General features: G+C 38.0%; 1 protein-coding gene across 1 annotated transcript in view; it reads right to left on the reverse strand.

Moving 5' to 3' along the window:
* Positions 1-367: 367 nt before the first annotated feature.
* SEC11A (SEC11 homolog A, signal peptidase complex subunit) overlaps positions 368-25804 on the reverse strand; it is a 33210-nt gene continuing 7773 nt past the window's right edge. Inside the window, exons 2-6 of the mRNA XM_005887149.3 lie at positions 18314-18423; positions 13280-13429; positions 7115-7234; positions 1079-1136; positions 368-896 (exon numbers count right to left, since the gene is read on the reverse strand). Coding sequence (XP_005887211.1) covers positions 846-896; positions 1079-1136; positions 7115-7234; positions 13280-13429; positions 18314-18423 — 489 coding nt within the window. The 3' untranslated portion in view covers positions 368-845. The remainder of the gene's footprint in view (positions 897-1078; positions 1137-7114; positions 7235-13279; positions 13430-18313; positions 18424-25804) is intronic.

Below are 25804 nucleotides of genomic sequence, written 5' to 3' on the forward strand. Positions count from 1 at the left end.
CTTCCTCATGCCTCCCCCAGACGCTAAAACTCACTGCCACCCTGCAGAAAGGGCTGAGAACGTCTCAAGTGCAGAAAAGGTTACAAGTTTACAGGAAAGTGAGAGTCACTGAACCTCTCAGCAACCAGCTGGGCTAATACACATCTGAGCCACACCCTCGTAAAGAGTCAATTTTATGACTAAGAGATCCTACTTCTTCTTCTTCACAAAAACAAAAACAAGCAGACAAAAACCAATTGTCAGCATTAGGACAACCTTCTTGGCTGAAGAACTGTTCCCATCAAAGCCTTTACCTCCCCAAGGGGCGCTAAGAACCAGCACAGGAAAGCAAATTTCAAACGCTTTCCCAACAAACACAAGTCAGGGATAAGGGGTTTCGATATGCAAAGTCTTTTATTTAAAATTTTGAAAAGTGAAAGACTACGACCACCTCAGTATATGCCATTCCCATGAGAAGGAGGGATGGCAGTTTCAAACTCGGGCAGAGCTGTATTTTCATTTACAGAATTCTGTAGGCACTTTAGAAGTGAAGCTTGGCTTCAAAATACAAACACTGGGGGCTTTGGCTCAACCTTTTAATATAAAAAATTCACTGATGTACAAAAATGCGAAGTGTGACAGTGACAACATATGAAAATCTGTGACGGAAAGTCCCCTCGAATGCACGTGGTGGTGCGCACACACCCGCCCACACGCACTCTGGCGTGGAAACATAAACGAATGCAAACCAGCCCGACCAGGAAGCGCCGATGTGCTCTCCACTCCACCAACCACAGATCGGCAGCTACTCCCAACATTCAGTAACAAAAAGGACCGCATCTTCCAGGAACAGCAAGGTAGACTTCTTACTCACGATGGACCAGCACAAATAAACCCAGCAAAAAGAGCACAGCGTACTGGAAAATAAACACAGAAGCACAAGTCAGAGAAGCTTGGAAAAGTTCACAAAGCCTCAGTTAATTAACTGGCCTTTGGGACCATGATAAATCACTAAAGCATCCAACTGGCCTTTCATCTTTTAACTGTAATCCATTTAACAGTTTCCAAAACTCATGAAACGCAAAGTACCAGATCTTACCTTAAATTTAGGATAGTCATTCATGAGGATCGTCACAATCCCAATATAAGGAACAAATCTAAACAAACAAACACACAAGAGATTGAGCATCACAGAACTTTCTAAGTAGCTATTATCATTTATGGAACATTCTCAGTTCTATCTTCCATTGAATACTGATTTTCGGCTGACAAAGTCCACTTGTATATACTGTTCTATTAGACTCTTTCAACAGCCCATGTGATAGGGAAGTTAGCGATATCACCATTTTATAGATGAGGAAACAGTTGCTCATGCCCAAGGTACACGGTAGAACCAGTATCAGATCTGAGGTTTCTGACCCCTAGTTGGTGGCCCTAATGTCACATGCTAATTCAGTGTCAGGGGCTGGGCTTGTTGTTATCACCTTGGGAAAGCTGTCAGTCTAGCTGGGGAGACCAGGCAAACACAGCCAGAGCTTTACAAGGCACTTCATGTTAAGTGTCCCCAAAGTGAGTGTAACAGCTCTATTACAGTACTTAAGATTTTACCACTCTCTCCTTTTACAACCATGTGTAATCTGGCTTGGGCTCTCTTAATCCTGAAACTTCTTTTGGAGTAGTCTAAACCCCAGGTAGCTCAGTTGGTAAACAATTTGCCTGCAATGCGGGAGACCTGGGTTCAATCCCTGGGTTGGGAAGATCCCCTGGAGAAGGGAAAGAATACGACTACTCACTCCAGTATTCTGGCCTGGAGAATTCCATGGACTGTATAGTCCATGGGGTCGCAAAGATAGTCCATGGGGTCGCAAAGAGTAGGACATGACTGAAGCAACTTTCACTTTCACTGTCTGCAGAAGACCCGTCTCAGTGCCTGTCTTCCTTTTCATCTCTGCAGCATTTGACTTTTGATGACCAGAAATCTGCCCATGAAACCTTTCTCCTTGGGTTCCGTTAACACATCAGTCTCTTCCTCCACCTCCACCTACCTCTTGGCTGCAACACCTGTTTTTTAATTTTTCACTAGTTCTTGCTTTCCTGTCATCCCTAAAGTTTATGCCCTCAAACTAGGTAAAAACCACGTATTAAATAATCTCATAGCACCTCATATATTTTCTCAGAAATCTTCATCAGAAGTTTAATTACAGAATTAGCTGCCTAACTAGCTGGAGAGTATCTGTCTTCCCTACTAGACGCTAAGCTCTCCAGGGGCAAAAACAGTGCCAATTTGCTCCCCACTGTATCTTCAAAGCCAAACACGATATACACGGCACACAGCAGGCTTCCAGCAAAGACTGCCAGACTGAAGGTTGGGATGTCCTGGCCTCGTCTTTTCTCTTTACCTGGGGAATCTCATCTCCTCCCAGGACTTCGATTCTCCCCTCAAAACAAAAGACTTTTCAACATAAAAATTCAGGGGAGAGAGATGTGGGAGGAAACAGCTATTAGAAATGTACAACTTTCTTTTTCTTCCTCTGCTCCTGTTGGATTCCAGAGTGGACTGGGGATACCATCCTAGAGCTTGTCCTAGAGAAGGGAGGCTGATCTTTGCCTACTTCAAAGTATCTCAGATATTTTTATTCAGGGCACTCACAAGTGTTGCACACATCAAAGGTGCACAAACAGAAATGACCTCCTATATAACACCTCCACCATCAAAGGCTCAGGCAGTCTTGAGAAATACAAGTTTTGTCTGGGGTGCATTTTACTTCCTTTTGAGAACTCCTCTTACTTCCTGCTTCCTGTCCCCACCCCCATCCTACCCTTCTCCCTTCTGGCAGTACCATCCAGACCCATCTCTCCTCCTCCCCCAAATTCCCATTCCTGTAAGCTGATGTTTCTCAAAACCTACACCTCTGTTGTGACAATCACTTGGACAGCTTGTTATGATGCTCTATCTTCCCAGGTTTACTGAGTCAGTGTACCTCCAGAAGGTCAGGCCCAAATCACACTTCTGCACATTTAAGTACAAGAAGCACAGCTTTAGCCAGTGAGATGTATGGAACAGGTGTGTAGTGACAGTAACTTCCTCTTTGAGGGCCCATGCTTTAGTTTCGACCCCTGGAACCTCTAAGAACTGAACAGTCACTACAGAATTGACTTGCTAAAGCTCTAGCAGGGTAGATAAAGGTTTTCTATATTTTTAATACACATTTTTTCTTTTTAATGCAACAACTCTATTTCTTTTGTCTCATTTATAACATTTCATATAAGCAACAGTTTCTAGTCTTTCAGAAGAAAAATGATCTAATTTAAGAATATAAAGGCAAATGCCTTTCAGTAAAATGAAGATTAAGTCATAAAAGCATCTATGACTTCCATGAAAACAATTATCAGGCTGCTAATTCTGGCCTGATGAACAATCAGCAGCCATTCTCATGGGTAGAGACTTTCACTGTCACCTCCATACAATGATATCTATGCTCAAAGAACCAATGATTACACAGTCTGCTTACAGGTTATCAGTGGAAATATTTTTTTCCCCTAAAGGTGGTTTTACCTTGCTTATCATAAGTGAAATAGAAGCAACCTGATCTTTAAAAGTAACAGAAGCAAAATATAAGGTTGCCAGAATATGACAGGCAGTCCAAAGTCAAACGAAAATTTCGTTATCTGTACCACTGATTCCCTCCATGGACAGACAAGAGCTGCTATCATCAGTCGTCTTAAATTCAAATCATTTGCACTTTTTTCCTACTGAACTCAGATAAACTCTGCTGAAGCAGAGTTGATAATAAGCGGACGTTTAAAGTAAGTTTAAAAAAAATGGCACTCACAAAGCCAACTTCAACACCACCAGTGTAGCAAGTTAACATCTAGAAGGCAGAGTATGGGTAAATACATATTCCCCGGAGGTCTCGGTATCCAAGGTGCTGCTATGAAAGGAGCCTCAGAAGGAAAAAGAAGAACCATGCGCTGATGTTTTGGGTGAAAATAATCAGTCAAATGTCAAGAAAGGTCTATGCCTGGGAAGTCTGGACCCTAGTAGCTGACTTAAGAAGGATCACTGTTTCCATCATCCCGGAATGATCTGTTTCAAGTTAAGTAAAAAGTATTTTGAAAGCCTCCTCTATAAACCTGATTTCAGTCAACAGAGAGCTCACTTACTCTGTTCCTTCCTTTATTTTTATTCTCTTTATCATTGTCAATATTTTCCTATTTCCTGATCTTCTGCCAGGCTTTCTCCTTTTCTGTTGCTTTCTACCCTTCTGAAACTAACAGCTTCGCTTGTGTTTTTCAACTACCTGAAGTTAGAAAGAATCACCCCCATTCTTAGTAGGTCCAGTATTAGTTTCACTTTCTAAAATTGTTTTATTACATGCTATAACATGAATGAACCTTGAAAACGTTATGCTAGGTGAAAGCAGCCAGACATAAAAGACCACATATTTAAAAACAAACAAACATATATTGTAAGATTCTGTTTATACAGCATGTCCAGAACAGGCAATCCATAGAGACAGAAAGTAGATGAGTGGTTGCCAGGGGCTGCAAGGAAAAGGGGACAAGGAGTGACTGCAAATGAATACCCAGTTTTCTTTTTGGGGTGTGGAAATGTTCTGGAATTAAATAGTGGTGATGGTTTTACAACTTTCTGAATATAATAAGACCCACTGTACTGTACACTTTAAAATGATAAATTTTATATCCCAATATATGTGAATTATAGCTCAATAAAAAATGTTTTAAACTTGTTTTTATTTAGTGCCTTAGGCTTCAGTGTGCAGCTGTTTGAGAAAAAAAAAAAACCAGTTCCAAGGTTGGGTACAGTCTGACTCTGAAATGTAGTTTAGTGTTTTATAAACGCAATTTCCACAAAAGGAGGCGATGTGCCCCATTATGTGTCAGGGTTAAGTGGTGACAGGATCAACAGAAAGTGAATTTGTACACTTGAAGCTGTGCTCCTGCTGCTCACATCCCCGGTGCTTACACTTCAGGGAAGGTTACTTAATTCAGAGAGTTCCAGACTGTAACATTTTTTTAATTATAACATTTTTTTAATTAAAAGCAAGAAAAAGTTCTATAACTTTCAATGTCGGGATTTTAGATATGACACTGTATACAGTTACGGATTAAAAAAAGAAAAATTCTTCAGAATGACAAGCTACTTGAAAAAAAGAAAGCCTGGTTTCTCCACCTTTTCATGGGATGATGCATTTTTTCACCCCAAACGGGGCCAGAGTGAACAGACAGAGCAGCATGAAACACCTGAGAATCAAGATCTAGATAAAGGGACCCTCTGTCATACTGGTGGGAGTATAAATAAAACTGTAGAGTAAAACAGCCAAAAGCCTTAAAATACGCTCATGTTTCACCAGGTTACTCCACTTCTAAAAATTTACTGTGAAAAAGGCACTGGGCAAAAAAAAAAGGCACTGGGCAGAGCCACTGAGACATGTAAGAGGGATATTCCTCATTAACATCGCTCACAATTTAAAAACAGAAAAGAATCGAAGGCATTGAACAAATAGGAGGTTGGCTACATAAAAATGTGGTCTTTCCACACAGTGGAGTAGCATACAACTTTGATGATATGGAAATAAGTCTTTTGATCTGTAGATACTAGTAATATTGGGGGATAAAAAAGAGGTTATAAGCAGCGTGACCATTCTTTCCCCATACACAAAATATGTTTATGTCTGTATACACACTTACATATTAAGATCTGAATTTTTATACATAAAGATTAAAAGAACATGAACCAAAAAATTAAATATTTAGGGAGGGAGTGAAAAGGAGAGAAGGGACTTTGCTTTTTGATGTCTGTTATTTCCTCGTGTTTCTATAAGAATCTGTACATTTCCAATTAAAGGAAAAGCAAAAAGACTCAAAGAAGTTGATATTACCAGCACCTTGGGAACAGAGGGAAGTGGGGACTATGCCTTCTCTGAAGCCCTGATGTATCTAATTTGAATTACAGAAGTATGTTTGCCTCCATCCTAGGAAATCAAGTTCCCTTGAACTTGAGGTGTACACAAAATCCAGCTCTGCTGACGACAAAACATATTGGTGCGTTTTCTGACCCATTGTCTTTAGCCCCAAACTGAACATCTCTTACACTGTTACTTTTACTTAACAACTTGAAATTATTTCTTTACGGGAACACGGTTCATCAGTTCCACCATTGGCTCATGGGACCACTGAACCCACGGCGTCTGTTCTAGGTTAGAAGGAGCAGATGTCCTGACAGTGGAGGAGAGTACCACAGGCATCTAAAGAGTGAGAACAAGTGCTGCCCATCTCAAGTGTTAACCAGTAATTTGTGGGTGATGGTTAAAACAGTGGGTTCTGGAGTCAGCCAGCCACCTTTAGTATCAGTGTGATCTTAGATAGGCAACCTCACACGTCTGTTTCCTCATCTGTAGAATGGAAATATTAGGGTTGTTCTGAGGTTAAAATGAGGTAATTCGTGTCAAGAAAGCACTCAGGATGAGTCTCTGGCACATAGTAAGCCCTAGTAAATGTGAGTTATTGTTAATACTATTAATAACATGAAAGTAGTAATAATCCCATACTTCCTCATACCAATAACTTACAATTCCTGTCCTCCACTCATCTGTTCTCCTGATAAAATCTGAAATAAACAGGCTTAATATAACTTTAAAATTTCATTTGACCTCAGTAATTTCACAACTAGAAATAAAACAGTATGGAATACATTATCGTGATGAAATTAATCTAGATGAACACTTTGAGTTGCTGACTCAGTGAATACTTACGAAACGTGAGTTTTAAGAAGGAGGATTAATATCACTCTGGATCCCTACAGCCTAGCACAGAATAGACATCAGAGTACACGGGAGGTGCACAAAAACATTTCACAAATGAATTAAACAAATGAATTTTTTAAACTGTCACTCTAATTCATCCTCACCACTAATATTCTGTTCTTTTTCAGCAGTCCACATTCTCCCCCCTGGAGCAGTAGAAGTTACAGATGTGTTTTAAGAAGCGTACGTTTTCAAAAGACACAAGATGATTTGACCAAAACACGACCAAACCATTATATTCAATTGTGTATGACTAGCCAATACAAACGAGATAGCCAATGTGTCATAAATCTCCCCTCTATACTTACCCCCTTGCTCTTCCCACGACATCTTTTTTCTCTAACCAATGTTGTCCTTGTTTATAGAGGCCTCGGTCATCAACCGCATTATTATCTCCTTTGGTTAAAAACTTGATATGTCCATTTTGCCTTAAAAGAGTAAGGGAAACCCAAGTCATCAAATACCTTCATGCCATCCGAAAGTACGAAATTTGCTCATGATAACTGAAAATTCCTATGGAACTGTGGTATTTTATCTTCATTCCCAATATCAAAATAATTATTTAGCCAAAAGATGTTCACAGCTGTGTTGTTTATAACAGGAAAAAACTGAAAACAAGCTAAAAGGCTAACAGGAGTTGAAATCCATACAAGCATTAAGGATAATGATATAGAAGAACATTTAATGACATTAGAAGAGCATACAAATTTTATTAAGTGAAAAAATACTAAAAAATAGCATGCACAAAATAATTTTTTATATTTTTATTTTTATAATAAACACAAACCACCAACTTTCTGGAAATACCAACAGCAAAGGAAAACATTAAACTATCCTACAGGATATAATCTGCAAAATGAAGACAACGGGAAACTGCAGAATGACCCAGTTTCTTTATAAATCGCAAGAAACAAAGAAAGTTGGAGAAGGAATTTACAGATTAAATAAAAGACATAAAGCTGTATTAACCACATGCAACTGAGGACGTCCTTTAAATCTGGATTCAAACAAATTGCTGAAAAAAGTTAAGACACAATTAGAAATGTGAACAAAGATTGGAAACTTAATAATTCAAAGAAACATTTGTTCATTTTTTTAGGTGTAAGCATGCTAATTATCTGGAATCAAGCTTGCCGGGAGAAATATCAATAACCTCAGATACACAGATGACACTATCCTTATGGCAGAAAGTGAAGAAGAACTAAAGAGCCTCTTGATGGAAATGAAAGAGGACAGTGAAAAAGTTGGCTTAAAACTCAACATTCAGAAAACTAGGATCATGGCATCAAGTCCCATACTTCATGGCAAATAGATGGGAAAACAATGGAAACAGTGGGAGACTTTATTTCTACGGGCTCCAAAATCTACTGCAGATGGTGACTGCAGCTATGAAATTAAAAGACACTTGCTCCTTGGAAGAAAAGCTATGACCAACCTACACAGCAGAGACATTACTTTGCCAACAAAGGTCCATCTAGTCAAGGCTACAGTTTTTCCAGTAGTCATGTATGGATGTGAGAGTTGGACTACAAAGAAAGCTGAGCACTGAAGAATTGATGCTTTTGAACTGTAGTGTTGGAGAAGACTCCTGAGAGTCCCCTGGTCTGCAAGGAGATCCAACCAGCCCATCCTAAAGGAAATTAGTCTTGACTATTAATTGGAAGGACTAATGCTAAAGCTGAAACTCCAATACTTTGGCCACCTGATGCAGAGAACCAACTCACTGAAAAAGACCCTGATGCTGAGAAAGACTGAAGGCAGGAGAAGGGGATGACAGAGGATGAGATGTTTGGATGGCATCACTGACACAATGCACATGAGTTTGAGTAGGCTCCAGGAGTTGGTGATGGACAGGGAAGCCTGGTGTGCTGCAGTCCATGGGGTCGCAAAGAGTTGGACATGACTGAGCAACAAAACTGACTGAACTGCTGCTACTTATAGCTTATTGGAACTAGGTGATTGGTACATGGAAGTTCATTATACTGTTTTGTCTACTTTTGTGAATGCTAGAAATTCTCATATTAAAAGAAAAATTGAAAAAAAAAAAAATACTAAGCAGGGTCTAAAATGATAGACCAAGGTGTGAACTGCAGCTATCTATGGGGTTTTAAGTTTTTTCTCCAACAAACGTATATTACTTTTACAAGCCAGGGTCTATATAAACATCACCTTACTTGATTAGACAATTATTAGTTTAATAATACTAAAGAACCAGGCTTCCCTGGTGGCTCAGATGGTAAAGAATCCGCCTGCAACGCGGGAGACCTGGGTTCGATTTCTTGGTTGCGAAGATCCCTTGGAGGAGGGCATGGCAATCCACTCTAGTATCCTTGCCTGGAGGATCCCCAAGGACAGAGGAGCTTGGCAGGCTGAAGTCCATGGGGTCGCAAAGAGTCGGACATGACTGAGCAACTAAGCACATACACATACAAATGAAATAAATTAAATAATAATAATAATGATACTAAAGAACCAGGTGGCTTCTAGTAATCTTAAAATTAATTGAAATTTACAGTTGACAAAGACTATCTTAAAACTAACTCAAGTGAGTTTGAGTTAACAGTTTGACTAGAAAGAAGAAAAACAGCTTCAGCTCCTACAGACTAATACCTTCTTAGATTCTAAGGCAGAAACTGGCTCACTAGACACTAAATCATCAGCAGATAGAACTAAATTGGAGGTGTTGCAGACACTAAAAACATTCAAGTGCAAACAGTATCATTAAAAATGAGATTCCAATTAGAAAAAATGCAAATATATACAGAGAAAAAAACCCTGTAGCTGACAACTCAGTAAGTGAAAGAATGTTTGAAAAATCCTGGAGGGTAAAAGAAAACAGGTGTGTAGGGGGTGGGGATAGTGAGTTGCAAGAGACCATCATGAAAATGCAGAGTAAGGACTAAGTCACCCCCATGGCAAATTCTTCTAAACTCTTTATCACATGTCAGTATTCAATATCATCAAATTATAATACTACCTACAGGCTGAACTTACTAAATACATATTAGAGTAGGCTATAAAATAAGATAAAGTATAAGTAGGGAAAATGTATTAAGAATTGCTCACAGGCTAATACAAAGAGCTATCCAAGAGAATTCAGTCAACTGATAACATTTAATAGCTACCTTTCACCAGGTTTCCCTTGTGGCTCAGAGGTTAAAGCGTCTGCCTCTAATGCGGGAGACCCAGGTTCGATCCCTGGGTTGGGAAGATTCAGCGACTTCACTTTCACCTTTTAAATTAAAAAACCAACTTCACTCTCTCCTCTTTCCTAATGCATCCATTTTGGAAGAAAATGGAAGACAAGAAACAGGTGAGGGAAAGAGAAGGATTTAAGGAAGATGTTTTTTGCTGTTTGCCACAGTACATATTGCCACAGCTTTCATTCCAATCCCCAAAAAAGGCAAGGCCAAAGAATGTTCAAACTACTGCACAATTGCACTCATCTCACACGCTAGCAAAGTAATGCTCAAAATTCTCCAAGCCAGGCTTCAGCAGTATGTGAACCATGAACTTCCAGATGTTCAAGATGGATTTAGAAAAGTCATAGGAAGCAAAGATCAAATTGCCAACATCCACTGGATCATCGAAAAAGCAAGAGTTGAGAAAAACATCTACTTCTGCTTTATCAACTACACCAAAGCCTTTGACTGTGTGGGTGACAAATTGTGGAAAATTCTGAAAGAGATGGGAATACCAGACCACCTAACCTGCCTTCTGAGAAATCTGTATGCAGGTCAAGAAGCAACAGTTAGAACTAGACATGGAACAACAGACTGGTTCCAAATTGGGAAAGAAGTATGTTAAGACTGTATATTGTCACCTTGCTTATTTAACTTATATGCAGAGTACATCATGTGAAATGCTGGGCTGGATGAAGCACAAGCTGGAATCAAGATTGCTAGGAGAAATAGCAATAACCTCAGATACACAGATGATACCACCCTTACGGCAGAAAGTGAAGAACTAAAGAGCCTCTTAATGAAAGTGAAAGAGGAAGTGAAAAAGTTGCCTTAAAACTCAACATTCAGAAAACTAAGATCATGGCATCCCATCCCATCACTTCATGGCAAACAGATGGGAAACAGTGGAAACAATGAGAGACTTTATTTTTGGGGGCTTCAGAATCACTGCAGATGGTGACTGCAGCCATGAAATGAAAAGACGCTTGCTCCTTGGAAGAAAAGCTATGACCAACCTATACAGCATATTAAAAAGCAGAAACATTACTTTGCCAACAAAGGTCTGACTAGTCAAAGCGATGGTTTTCCTAGTAGTCATGTATGGATGTGAGAGTTGGACTACAAAGAAAGCTGAGTGCTGAAGAATGATGTTTTTGAACTATAGTGTTGAAGAAGACTCTTGAGAGTGCCCTGGACTGCAAGGAGATCCAACCAGCCAATCCTAAAGGAAATCAGTCCTGAATATTCATCGGAAGGACTGATGCTGAAGCTGGAACTCCAATACTTTGGCCACCTGATGCAAAGAACTGACTCATTAGAAAAGACCCTGATGCGGGAAAGATTGAAGGCAGGAAGAGAAGGGGTCGACAGAGATGTTTGGATGGCATCACTGACTCGATGGACATGAGTTTGAGCAAACTCCAGGAGTTGGCGACAGACAGGGAAGCATGGCGTACTGCAGTCCATTGGGTCACAGAGTCAGACATGACTGAGAGACTGAATTGAATTGAAATGACAGTACATACAACCTTACCTGCATGCACATCTCTGTTTTTTTTTTTAATTCTCAACTTTAGTTCTGAAACATAATTTCCACAATGTTTAACGCAGCCTTTATAGATTCCATGATAATCCCTAATCTTCCTATGACTTTTGTATTTCTAAGCTCTTTAATTTGTTTCCTCAGGATTTTGTCTTCAGTTGCTTAATCAAGAAGGGTTTCCACATGCTTTATGCCCTTAGTTCTTTTTTAAAAAATTGCATTTCTGTTTAATTGGAGGATAACCGCTTTATAACACTGTGTTGGTTTCTGCCATATATCAACACGAATCAGCCATAGGTATACGTATGCCCCCTCCCTCTTGAACCTCCGACGCAAGATAACTTTTTTAAAATAAAAAACTCCAGTTCAAAGGATCACATATAAAAATGTACAACTTCTGCTCTATCCAAAGCAGGGTCTGATTTTCTCTGATAAATCTGGGGGAAAGTTGGTCCTGATATGTTCACAAAAGGCAGTGCTGAGAACAAAAAACACAAATACACTTTGAGAATTTGGAAAACACTACCTGTACTGAATAAACCTTCATGATTCTTTAAAAAAAAAAAAAAAAACAACTAAGTTCTTCCTTCCAAGTCACTAATAGAATGCCATTTAAAAATTATAATCTTGGGACTCCCCTGGTGGTCCAGGGGCTAAGACTCCGTGTTCGCAATGCAGGGGGTCTGGGTTCCATCCCTGCTCAGGGAACTAGATCCCACATGCTACAACTAAAGCCCAGTGTAGCCAAATAAATAAAATATTTTCAAAAAGTTATAATCTCTCAATATACTGAGGTATAGAAAGAGAAGAACAGTCAGATCTTTATTTCATCAATGAAGAAAAAACTCTTCTAAGCTAGAATGTTTACAATGATCTTCAAAAAGGAACAGGGGATGGTTCCCTCTATTGTAAGTGGAGAATATAAACTACTTGAGAGGGTTTAAGAATGAGGCAGAATTTATTTAGGGCTTCCTCATACTCAAGAACCTACATCACTCCCACTGCTTTACCTCCCTCTAATATGTTCTCCAGGAACTCCCTTTTCCTCCATTTCTTTCCTTCCTTCCCTTCTAACTAGGAATGTTATAGATTTGGAAGGGACGGGGTGAGAATATGTAGTTGCACAGGGAGCACAGGCTAAGAACCCAGAGCTCATCTTCCTGAACTTCTTTCTATCACAGACAGGGAAACTGAGACCTGAGACGTGACAGCTTTTGCTCATTGTTATACCCCTCCTCCACCTCCACTGAATTCTAAAGGTCTTACATATGTTCTTTTCAATTCTAAAATCCAAGTCTATATTTACAAGAATAAATAATTTCAGATTTCAAAAGTTTTCTTTGGAATTTTGAAAAAGTTGATAAATTTATTCTTAAAATGTCTGTGAGATTGCCTTAAAGGTTTACTTTTGAAAGATTAAGGCTACCTCACCCATTATATAAGAAGATCCTTGTTTGGGATCAATCTTTATGTGATGTTTTTTTCTGGGATGATATACAGGGTCACTGATCTGGTTGGGAAGTAGAAAAGATCCAAGAAAAACCTCCAGAAAAGCCCTCAGGGAAATAGATGAATTAGTAAGTATTTAGTTTTCCAAATGTCACCAAAAGAAGTTCATAAAAATGGACTGGAAGAAGGACCTAGGAGTTCCCCACCCTTTCTTAAATCTTTGGGCTATCAAAATGATATACTGCAAAAACTAAAACATAAACATATTTTAAAATAGAGAAGATATAGTTTGCACATACTTTTCATGAATCTTCAAGACTCGGTGAACTATAGGAATCTCTCTTCCTTCTATCCTAAAAACAACAATTTCTCCCACTCGTATGGGATCTTCAACTCGATTTGTTAGAAAGAGAAGATCTCCTCTATGAAATGCAGGTTCCATGCTGCCACTGGGAGGGAAAAAAGAATATAACAACAAAAGAATGTCTGAGATTAAATTTATTTTCAAAGTTAGATATTCAACAAAAGTTATCACCTTTGTAATATACTTAATACCTTAACAAATGTATCAACATACATGTGTACTGTCCTCCAAAAAAGGTTTCTTTATACTAATTAGTTATACTAAAGGTTTCCTTTAGTTAACTAGTTCCATTTCAACCATTACTATTCAAAAGAACTTACATTTTGAAAAGGGCAATGTTACTAATTCCTTAACCTTTTAAAATTTCAAAACAGAATATAAAAGAATGAACTTTATAATCCCTGCCCTTATTCTCCATCTGAAAACACTAAAGATATTCAAGTATTCAAATGAGAACCAGATCATCTTCTTCTGCCATTTATAAAGATACAGAGCAAGATGACCTTATGGTTTCAATCCAACAAGGAGGAAAAACAGCTCATCAAGTCAAGGACAGTCAGCTACAGAGATAATGCTAGTGCTATCAACTGATTTATTTAAAAAAGAAAAACAAGAAAGAAAACCAAGGACAAAAGCAGAGATTTTTGCCTAAGAATTTCAAAAACGAGCAAAGAAATTCAATTTCATGGTACTTAGTGGTTACAAACTTTTAGAGTGTCTTCTTACCTTTCACCTGTTCTACCTTATACCAAGTCCTTCAACGGTCCTAAGATATTTGCACTACTTGATGAAACTTTTCTTTCTATAATGAAATAGTGCATCAGTATTTTAGAAACTCAAGCTCTAATTGTCAATAACTGCACCCCACTCCAGCACTCTTGCCTGGAAAATCCCATGGACAGAGGAGCCTGGTAGGCTGCAGTCCATGGGGTCGCTAGGAGTCGGACACGAGTGAGAGACTTCCCTTTCACTTTTCACTTTCATGCATTGGAGAAGGAAATGGCAACCCACTCCAGTATTCTTGCCTGGAGGATCCCAGAGATGGCGGAGCCTGGTGGGCTGCCGTCTATGGGGTCGCACAGAGTCGGACACGACTGAAGCGACTTAGCATAGCATAAGTTTAATAAGGAAAAAATGGATAGACAAGGAATAAAATTCAACACAAGAACAATGACAAGGTTCAAACACTTCTGTTTGAAGACTCTGGTCCTCTATATATAAGGGAGTATAGCAGTGGCTCCCAAACTCTGTTGCACACAAGAATCATCAGAGAAACTTAAAAATCCCCATGCCCAGGTCTTGTCTCAAACCACTTAAATCAGAATGTCTGAGGATGAGAAGTAGGCATCAAACCAATATTCTGTAAAGATCCCAGGTGATTCAAACATGAGCAAATTTGGGGGCTCACCAGAAATATGGATTTTTCAGCACAATGTTTATTCTTAAAACTTCTGTTAAGCTTCCTCATGGGGCAATCAATTCCCTTTCTTGGAAGGTGTTCAGACAAAAGATGAAACACATGTTTGGTGAAAACATTATAGAAGGTATTCTAGACATGAAATTTTCAAGTTTTTATTTTGGTTGATTTTTTTAAAAAATCAGTGACATCCTTGGTTCAAATAAAACCTTGCTTGAAAATTATATAAATAAAACAGATAAAAGTTGAGTTGTTCTGGTTCAATGACTCAGCTTTATTGAGCACTTATATACAAAGTGCTAATTCTAAGTGGTGTTTATTTCAAACAATCTTCAGAACAATTCTACGATGTAGGTACTATAATTATCCTAACTTTATAGATAAGAAGACTGAGGCTTAGACTGGCCTAGAGTTATTAGTTAAAAAAAAAAAAATTATAAAAGAGGGAATTAAACCAAGGGAGTCTACTCTCACTGTGCTTAAATTGCCTCTGAGATACTTCAGAACTTTAAGCGGGGAGTTATCATGATCACATTTGCACTTAAAAAAAAAATCACTTCAGAAGCTACAGAGTTTACAGAAGACATTCAAATATTTATTGGAGTCATGAATATATGGAAAAGATGAGAAGGTAAATTGGGAGACCACTTGTCCAGGGTATTATCTACAACTGAATACTTGGCAATTATTAAGTATTATTAAAACATGCACACTGGAAAATGATAAGGGGAAAAGACTGAAAAAGAATACATGTAGAGTTACCTCAATTATGTAAGAAATAACATACATGAAAAAGAGACTAAAATGTTAATAGTGATTATATCCCAGAACTATAGGTGACATAGTTTTATCTAGATTTTTTGTGTTTTCAAAATTTCATATAATGAAAATATATTAAGTGTTTTTAAATTTTTATTATAAAAGCATTTTTTTTAAAGTTCACTACAATAGCCGAAGCAGGAAATGATGAGGGCCTGAAATAGAACAGCAGCAGGGAGGACAGCTATAAAAGGGCAGAATAGAGGGAGGGAAAATAACAATCCGATGGTCAATTGGATTATGACAGAAGGGGAACAAGAATGACTCTTAGGTTTTTAACACTGGCAACTGAGCAGATGGTCGGTCGTGACAGTCACAGAACTAGGAGGAAGAAGAACAGGTTTTTGGGAAAAGAAGATGAATTTCACTTTTATTGGTGGAGTGTCAAGTGCCTGGTCAACATCTAGGTAGAGATGTTAGCGTAGGATGAAAACAAGAGTGTAGATTCAGGGGATAAAGTTGGATGAGGAAAAAAAAAGATTTAAGAATCCAGATATAGATGGCAATTCAAAACAGATAAAAAGCATGTAGTGAAAAGGATTATTAAGGAAATAATTATTAAAGAAACTTTTAAAGAATTAAATAATTAGTAGACTTCTTACAATTTATTATCTGATCAAACTATACTTTTAAATATAATACATCATCAATCAGTTTTGTAAGAGGTCATACATAATTTACATAAATTGAACTGGGGAATTTCCTGGAGGTCCATGGTTTGGACTCTTCCACTGTGGGGGGCCTAGGTTCAATCCTCCGTCAGGGAACCAAGATCCTGAAAGCCATGCAGCATAAACATATTTATATATAAATAAAAATAAAACTGACTTCAGTGTCACAAAGGGGGAAAACAAAATCAGTTTTGAATGTTCCCTGAAACTTCAGTAAATAAAATAAATAATAAGTATTTGTCTTTATTCCCAATAGTTTCACAAAAGTCCTAAAAGTGGATTTTCAGGTGGCCTGAGTCCTTGGAGGTACATTTGGATCTAGGTAAAAATTATATTCCTTGAAGTTTCATAAAATCACGTAAGCTACCTTTTCTCTAATGACTACTCCCACCAGTCTTGACCAGATGCTCTCTTGACCTGGTCTCTTTTCATTTTTTTTTTTACTCCACGTTGACAATCAGAAAAGTTCAATATATGAATAACCTAGCTAACAAAAACTTATCCAAACATGCCTTTTAAATCCCAGCTGATATTTTCAGGACCACCAAAGTGTGGAGCAGGTATTTAGTACAATCCCCTATTCACTCCATCATTCCAGTTTAAAGGTAATTAGACTGTCCTTAAGCATCTCCACTGAATGGAACTCAATCTGAAATAATCCCAGAGGAATGTCCAAAAGAAGCCTCCCTGGGCCTTCTCTCTACAGCTTTTCCCCAAAGCGACAATTAGTGTGGCTTCTCCTTCCATTAGCGTTTGAACGCTCACTGAATTCAAAACTGTCCATGAACTTAGTTAGGGCCACACAATTTTAGACCTGGAACATCTCTGTCTAGCCTTCATTTTCTAGATGAGGAAGCTATGATTCAGTCTGTAAGAGACTTCCCCAAGGTTGTAGGAAAGACAATGAAAGAGCTAAAGACCCAAGTCTCCATACTCCTAGAACAATACATTAAGTGTTTTCCAAGATAATAAAATCCAGACGTTTCACTGGATCTTTAAAATCACAATTGCATTTGATTAGTAATAAAGACAGACCGAGGGTGTGCGTGTGAGTGTTAGCAAGGGAGGAGGAAGACACTGGAGACCCAGTGCTTCCAACCACTTAACTGCTGGAAGTATAGCCTAGTAAGACAGTCAGAGTCGAATTCTTCTTGTTGAGACTAATGTACTATTATCTAGACTGTAGGTAATGTTAATGATTCAATTTATTTTATATTTATACTCTATTATCCCCAGAAAATACTTGAGACAGTTTACATAATTAAGATTCAAATAAGACCAAATTATAATGATTCAATTAAATAACCAAGTGTTAATTCTCCAAAAATGAGTTACTAAATTAAGTTTTTAAAATCATTAAGAATATGAGTACAAGGATAGGGAAGGAAAAATCAGTACTATTTGTCACTTTAAGAGATGGCATTAATACATTCAAAATTCCTGAAGTCTATTTAGAAGTGATATTTAAAGGTCAGCATGAAACATGGAAATAATTAGTGAGGCTTCTGTACTGACACTGAGAACATGCTGCAGAAGAAGTCTTAATGTATGAAGATGATATATGATCTTGTAAATTAACAACTAAGTATCAGCCCTGATTGGAGAAGAAAATGGCAACTCACTCCAGTATTCTTGCCTGGAAAATCCCATGGACAGAGGAGCCTGGCAGGCTACAGTCCATGGGGTCACAAAGAGTCGGACACGACTGAGCAACTAAACCACCATCAGCCCTGATAGACTAAAGTAAAAAACATAAGAAGACAGAAGGATTTCGGGAAAATAAACTATACTGAAACACTTTCTTAACAGATGTGCCAAAAATAAAGCTCATATGGTAAACATTTCATGGAAAAGTCATGAGCCCTTTGGGATCTGAATGGAAAGCTCCTGACAAAATTGAGAATTTCTCACAACTGAGAAAGAAAAACAAATTTTCTTCCAGGCCCTCTTCTGGGAAACAGTAATGTCTAAAGGAATGATATATCCGTTATTCAACATCTCAGTTTCTCTCCCAAGTTATGCCATGCAACTCCATGTCTTGAAAAGAAAAATTAATTGTTACCTGAGCACCACTACAATTGGACTTTCACTTCCAGTTATGACCATTAACCCCTTCCAGATCATTAGTGCCGAGGAGACAATCATTCCAAAATTTAGGACTTGATAATAGAGCTGTAAGAACAAGAGAAGAGATCAGATCCATAGTTAGCCCAACCGAGGAAAGCAACCGAGAGCAGTATCAATTTTAAAGTTTCAAGTAGTACTATTAGGGTACCTGAAGTTCACACACTTCTTTTAAATTTTTATTTATTTTTTTGGCTGTACTGGGTCTTAGTTGTGGCATGTGTGATCTAGTTCCCTGACCAGGGATCGAACCCAGGTCCCCTACACTGGGAGTGCAGAGTCTTAGCCACTGAACCCCAGGGAAGTCCCAGAGACCGCCTTTCAAACCGTGTAATAATTACCCCATCAGCACATCCCAGTACAGCCGCTCAACCCACCCAAAGAATCCTGCTCCGCTTTGTTTGCTAAAACACATTACATTCATATGACAACATCATTTTCAGAACTTTCCACATAAATTATTTCATTTGGGCTTCACAACCATTCAGCTTAAATTCCATCACATTCACGGCACACACCAGCCAACAGCATCGAAACTCCTCTAGGACTTACTTTTGTACAATACATAGCCCTTGATAATTACAGGCTATTCAATGACATTTAACCTGAACCCTCATTTTGTAGGTGATGAAACTTAGTCTCAGAGAGAGGAAATGACTTTGTCAAAGCCAAACCGCTTGTTTTATATTATTTTTTGAAAAGACGAAAAAGTCTTTTTATTCCAAAGACAGATTTAAGGAAGTAGAGTCAGAGAAGCTAAGGATAGAAAAACTAGCTTTTAAGAAGTGACTGTGGTCAGCTCGTGGATCGGCAGTCAGGAATTCAGCAAGAGGCTCTATTTTCCAAACCTCCCATGCTAAGAAAGTCACCTATATACACTACTGGTTAGGGCAAAAGATTATTAAGGGCCCCAATCCAGAGTCACTGAAGGAAGGGCTGTGGGATTCTATAAAAACTACAAAACATAGTTTCATGATTCCTTATTTAAAACCCTTGGGGGTCAGAAAGGCTTCATAATTCAGAATTGGCCAGATTTTGAAAAGATAATACCCGAACATACCATATAGTACATAACACCCCGAGCAGGCAATATCCTATAATCAAGCCTATTAATATTTCTGCAGCAAAACATAAAAACATACTGAAATAAATAAAGCTAAAAATAGCTACATGTCAGTCAGTTCAAATCTGTTTTGCTGAGGAAAAGCTTTCTGTTTCCAGAAGGGCACAGATGTAACATTGTCAGAACAGGTGTGGGATAGCTAATGAAATAACTGGTTGGGTTTTTTTTTGGCTGCACCCTGTAGCATGTGGGATCTTAGTTCCCCACCCAAGGATGGACGCTGTGACCCCTGCCATTGAGGGCAGATTCTTAACCACTAGGCTATGACAGAAGTCCCTAAAGTAGCTGTTCTCTAAAAGAAAAATGAAAGATTTAAAAAATCCTGATTTTCTCTGTCCCTGCAAGGAGGTCACTATCATTACTCTTCTCTTTTTTCTCAGACATGTAATCCTATCTTCACTACACAATCATTGTTGTGACATGTATCCAATCATCGAGAGCAACCTCAACAATAGAGAAAGAGGTTGAGTCTCTCACTATGTGTAACTATAAATGTTCCTTAAAAGATGCGCTTGTACACTTGAGTCAGTGTGTGACTGTCAAAACCTAGACAAGCACACTATCTGCGAAAACAAATATTCTGCCTGAGCAAAAGTTTGAAAGTACCGTATTTTTCACTCTCTTCTCCCCTTTTTCATGACAAAAATCTTTACTCAAAAGCCCCTGCTTTCTTCACCACTGTATCTGAATGCTAATGAATGTACAGAGGCATGTAGAGAAAGAAGTATTTTGGGTATCGACAGAAGTAAGGTGGCAACTACCTAACCTTCTCATACCATTTGGCCATTGCAAGCTGTTAACAGGACATTGTGACGTATGTAGAGTAACAATCACAGAACTGAATAGCCCCATTATTTTTTATATGAAATGGCTGGAACATTACGTTCTTCAGTGTTCAAAGTTAAAGAATGTTATTAAAAACCAGTCAAAGCTCTGTGTAATATCTCTTTGTAGCTATGGCATAAGGATTTATGTGTGCTACTTTTCTTTTGCACTTTTAGGAAGTAGTGTGTAGAGACTTCCCCATGAAGTTCCATGACAAGAATAATCTACATAATTTAAAATACACAGTAAGTAATAAATAACAAGAATTTGAAAAAAACCTACAACAGAAAATTCAGCAAAATTAAGCTGATAGTAAATTTAAATTTTATAATTTAACAAGTTCTAAAATGGAAGTTGGGGCTTCCATGGTAGCTCAGTGGTAAAGAATCTGCCTGCCAATGCAGGATATGCAGGTTCAAGTCCTGGATCAGGAAGATCCCTTAGAAAAAGAAATAGCCACCCACTCTAGTACTGTTGCCTGGGAAATCTCATGGACAAAGAAGCCTAGTGGGTACAGTCCATGGGGTTGCAAAAGAGTCAGAAACGACTTAGTGACTAAACAACAAATTTGGAAGGTATATACTTGCACTTATTAGTTACACACCATTATATTTCCTGTTCTCATAAGAGATACTTGAAGTTCAACAAATAGAGTATTTTCATAGGAGTCAGACTTCTAGTAATCTCAAGGGAAGACAAACATGACCATGGAAGCAAAAATGTATCTGAGAGCTACAAAATAGCGGTTGGCTTAAGTCTTAAATTCTACTTATTTTGAGACCTCAAACTTAAGAGACTTATTAATTCATAATCACAATTCCCCTGGTTTCTAATTCATAGAAGCAGCAGTTAGAAACTAGGGTGTTAGAAGCAAATACACTGAGAGCAGCTACAAGTAAAACTTATGGCACTGAAAAACTGAAGCGTATTCAGAATGGACACTTATTATGGTCCAATACGCAAAGTCACTGAGTCCCAGTGAGGGTCTTAAATGGTAACAACAATAAGAAAAATACCTGATTTGTCTAAACAGGCATAAGACGACTTTCATTTTTAAAAATCCATTAAATTTCTTTAAAATCTGACAAATGAAAACATATCCACGCAACACTTGTATAGTAGTTTCATTCATAATAGCTCAAATTGGAAAAAAAAAAAAAAACAAACCCAAATGTCCATCAACAGGTGAATAAATAAATTACAACATTATTTCCAAATGATGGAAAACTACTCAGGAATAGAAATGAATGAACTATTGAAACACACAACATAGATGAATCTCAAGAATATGCTATTTACTCTACTTAATGTTATGGGGCAGCCTGGATAGGAGGGGAGCTTAGGGGAGCATGGATACAATGTATATTTATGGCTGAGTCCCTTTGCCATCCACTTGAAACTATCACAGACATTGTTTGTTAATCAGCTATACCCCAATACAAAATAAAAAAGTTAAAAAAACCCCAAACATGTTATTCAGGCCAAGTTGGAGAAAAAGGGATCAAATTTACCTTGCTGCCGAAAATAATTAAAACACTAGATAAAATATATGAACAAAGGTTTTCAGACACTGGACATGTGACTGTGTCCAGGTAGCATAGGACTATGAAAGGAGAAACAAGGTGAGCCCTATAATAGCCCCAACTTATAGACTGGATGGTTTCCAGGCCACAGGGCAAAATGGAAATGTAGCCAGAGCCTACAAGTCTTCTGACTTGATGACAAAGAACTGGGAGTCTGGGGAGACGAAGGCAGCTTTGACTGTAAGGCATTACAGAAATGAGAACTATACAAAGATCTATGCAGCCTCTCTTCTCAAGTCTTCAGCTGAGTGATGATCAGCAAGGATTAGCACACGCATTTAAGGGAAGTAAATCATCTAAAGAACCATCTAAAAGGAGCAACAGAACAATTCTAAAAGCTCATATGGGGCAGGAATAATTTGTTTCCACTGGCCAGAGTAGAAATGTTTTGGATAGCATACTCAAAAGTTACTGTTTAGTTGCGGTGAAAAATTAACCTTGGACTAAAGGCTGCTGTGGACTTGCCTAACAAAACCTTTTTAAAAAGCCTTGAATCGGGAATTCCCTGGTGGCCCAGTGGTTAGGACTCAGTGCTTTCAATGCCGCAGCCCAGGTTCAATCCCTGGTTGGGGAACTAAGATCCCATAAGCTGTGTGGCTCAGCCAGAATTAAAAACAAAGAAGATGGGAGGGGAAAGACTGAGCACATTAGAGACTTGGATGATAGAAAATATGTCCAAGACCCAACTCAAACCTCTAGAGAAGAAAAAGAAAACGTCCGAAATGAAAACCACACAGGCTGACTATGGCCATACCACTTTGCATGTACCCAATCTTGCCTGATAACCACACAAAATGGAATAACAGCAGATTAGACATGGCAACCCACTCCAGTACTCTCGCCTGGAAACTCCCATGGATGGAGGAGCCTGGTAGGCTGCAGTCCATGGGGTCGCAAAGAGTCAGACACGACTGAGCGACTTCACTTTGACTTTTCACTTTCATGCACTTGAGAAGGAAACGGCAACCCACTCCAGCGTTCTTGCCTGGAGAATCCCAGGGACGGGGGAGCCTGGTGGGCTGCCGTCTATGGGGTCGCACAGAGTCGGACACGACTGAAGCGACTTAGCAGCAGTAGCAGCAGCAGACATCACAAAAGAAAAGTTTAGTGAAACTAAAGTCATGGTAATAAAAAACTATTTCAAGATGCAGCTGGAGATTATCATACCAAGTGAAGTAAGTCAGAAAGAGAAAGACAAATATGAAATGATATCACTTATATGTGGAATCTAAAATATGGCACAAATGAACCTATTTAAGCACAAACTGACTCACAGACATAAAGAATACACTCTCCCGCAAGAAGCAGAGGGAGAGCGAGGGATGGACTGAAGTTCGGGGTTTGGTAGATGCAAACCATTACATTCAGAATGGCTAACCAGGTCCTAATGTACAGCACAGGGAACTATATTCAGTATCTTGTGATAAAACATAATGGAAAAGAATTCAAGAAATAGACAAACTCACAGTTACAGTCCAAAATGTCAATATCCCCTCTCAATAACTGATACAGCAAGAAGATAAAAAAAAAAATCAATAAGCATAGAAAAGATTTGAACAACACTACCAACCAATTTGACCTAACTGATATTTACAGAACCTTCTGTCCAACAAGAGCAGATACACATTCCTTTTAAGTACACAGACTGTTCAGAAAGACAGACCATATTCAAGACCACAAAACAAGTCTCAATAAATAGAAAGGAATCTGAATTATGCGAAGAGTATTCTCCAATCACAATGGCACGAAAATAGAAATCAGTAACACAAAGATACCTGAAAAACTGCCCCAAATGTTTAGAAATCAAATAAGATACTTCTAAAATCACCCATGGTAGAAGAAATCAAGAGAATAAAAATACAATATTTCAAAATCTGTGGGATGCACTGATAGTATGTAGAGGGAATTTTATAGCAGTAAATCCTATGTTAAGAAAAACAGAAAGGTCTCAAATTATAAGTTGTGTTTTGGTTTTTATTCAGTTCAAAATATTTTGCAATTTCCCTGTGATTCTCCTTTGACCCATGAGTTATTTAGAAATGCACTGTTTAATTTTCAAATATTTGTAGATTTCCCAAATTAAGTTTCCAACTTAAAACACTAGGAAAACTCAAATGAAATCCAAAGTAACTCACAGAAAAGAAATACTAAAATTAGGAGTAGAAATAAGTGAAATAGAAAACAGAAAAACAGTAAAGAAAAACAAATCAATTTGACTCTGAAAAAGAAGACATATATATATGTGTAACTGAATCTCTTTGCTATACACCTGCAACTAACACATTGTTAATCGACTACATTTCAATTTAAAAAATAAATAAAGTAAAAATGGTTAGGATAGAAAATTTTGTTAAGTGTATTTCACCACAATTTTACAAAATTATGTGAAATGAAAACAACCAGCTACAAAAGGATTTTGTTGAATTTTACAGTATTCCATTTATATAAAATGTCTGCTTTGATTTACTAAAAGCCAATTGTTGATTAAAAAATTAAATAAAATAATAAAATATCTAGTAAAGGTAAATTATAGAGATTCAAAGCAGATTAGTGGATGTCTGGGGCTGGGAGTGGAAATAGGCATTGACTAAAAGGACACACAGGATCTGGGATGATGAAAATATCCTAAAAACGGACTGTGGTGGTAGGTGCACAGCCCTATAAATGTACTAAAACCCATGAACTCTACACTTAAAATGGGTGAATTTTATACATTATATGCCAATAAAGTGTTGTTTTTTTTTAAAGGCACATATTTACAAAAGTAACAGAAGAAAACAAAGTGGGAAAGGCCAGGATGTCCCTGGAGGTCCAGTGGTGAATACAAGGGGTTAACACAGTGGTTAGCCACCTTCCAACACAGGGGGTGAGGGTTCGATCCCTGCTCAGGGAGCTAAGATCCCATATGCCTTGTGGCCAAAAGATAAAACAGAAGCAATATTGCAAAAAATTCAATAAAGATTTTAAAAATGGTCCACACCAAAAAAAAAAAGTACGAAAGCCTTGGAGCAAGAGAAATTTTTTAAATTGACCTGAAATCCAGGAGCCATGAAGAAAAAATGGTAAATTTGACTACCCAAAACAATATAAAGAGCAAATAACCAAAAAAAAAAAAAAAAATCCAACAATTATGCATGGCAAATTATACTATAAGCTAAATCAAAAGACAAATGACAAACTGGGAGAAAATATTTACTATATACATATAAAACAAAAGACTAATCGTCCTATAAAGAGATCCTAGAAATCAGTAACAATGATTCAAAAGGAAAATAGGCAAAGTGTTATGAACTGCTAGCTCATGGAAAATGAAATATAAACTCCAAAATCACATGAAAATATGCTCAACCAAACTCATAATGAGCAAAATACAAGTAAGCTGTCCTGATATACCACTTTTCATTTATTAGAATGGAAAAAATCTAAAAGTCTGAAAACACAATGCTGGCAAGACTATAGGAAAAAGTGACTTTCACTTTTTGTGAGGGTAGGGGAGAACAATGTAAATACATCAACTATTTATTCATTAAAAAGCAGGAGGAGGGAGTCTATGATCTTATTTTAACTACCTTGTTTTTCTGAGACACTTGGCACTTGATTAACTTCTTCTCACTCCCTGATCCCTTGGTTTCTGTGTCACCAACCTCAGAACCTGACCTCTTCTCTGACATCCCATTAAATACAGTGTTCTAGGAGTCCAACCTTTGCCCTTTTCTCTTTCCACTCTGCAGTCTTGTTTATTCATAGATTCAATCATCACATATCAGCATGTATCACCCAAATCTCTTCTCCAGACCAGACCAATTCTATCCAGTTGGTAAGTATATCCAGTTATTTACTGAAAATCACCCAGGTGTTACATAGACACTTTACATTCAACCCGTACAGAGCTGAACTC

This window comes from Bos mutus, chromosome 21 (genome assembly GCF_027580195.1).
Source record: "Bos mutus isolate GX-2022 chromosome 21, NWIPB_WYAK_1.1, whole genome shotgun sequence".
Taxonomy (NCBI): Eukaryota; Metazoa; Chordata; class Mammalia; order Artiodactyla; family Bovidae; genus Bos; species Bos mutus.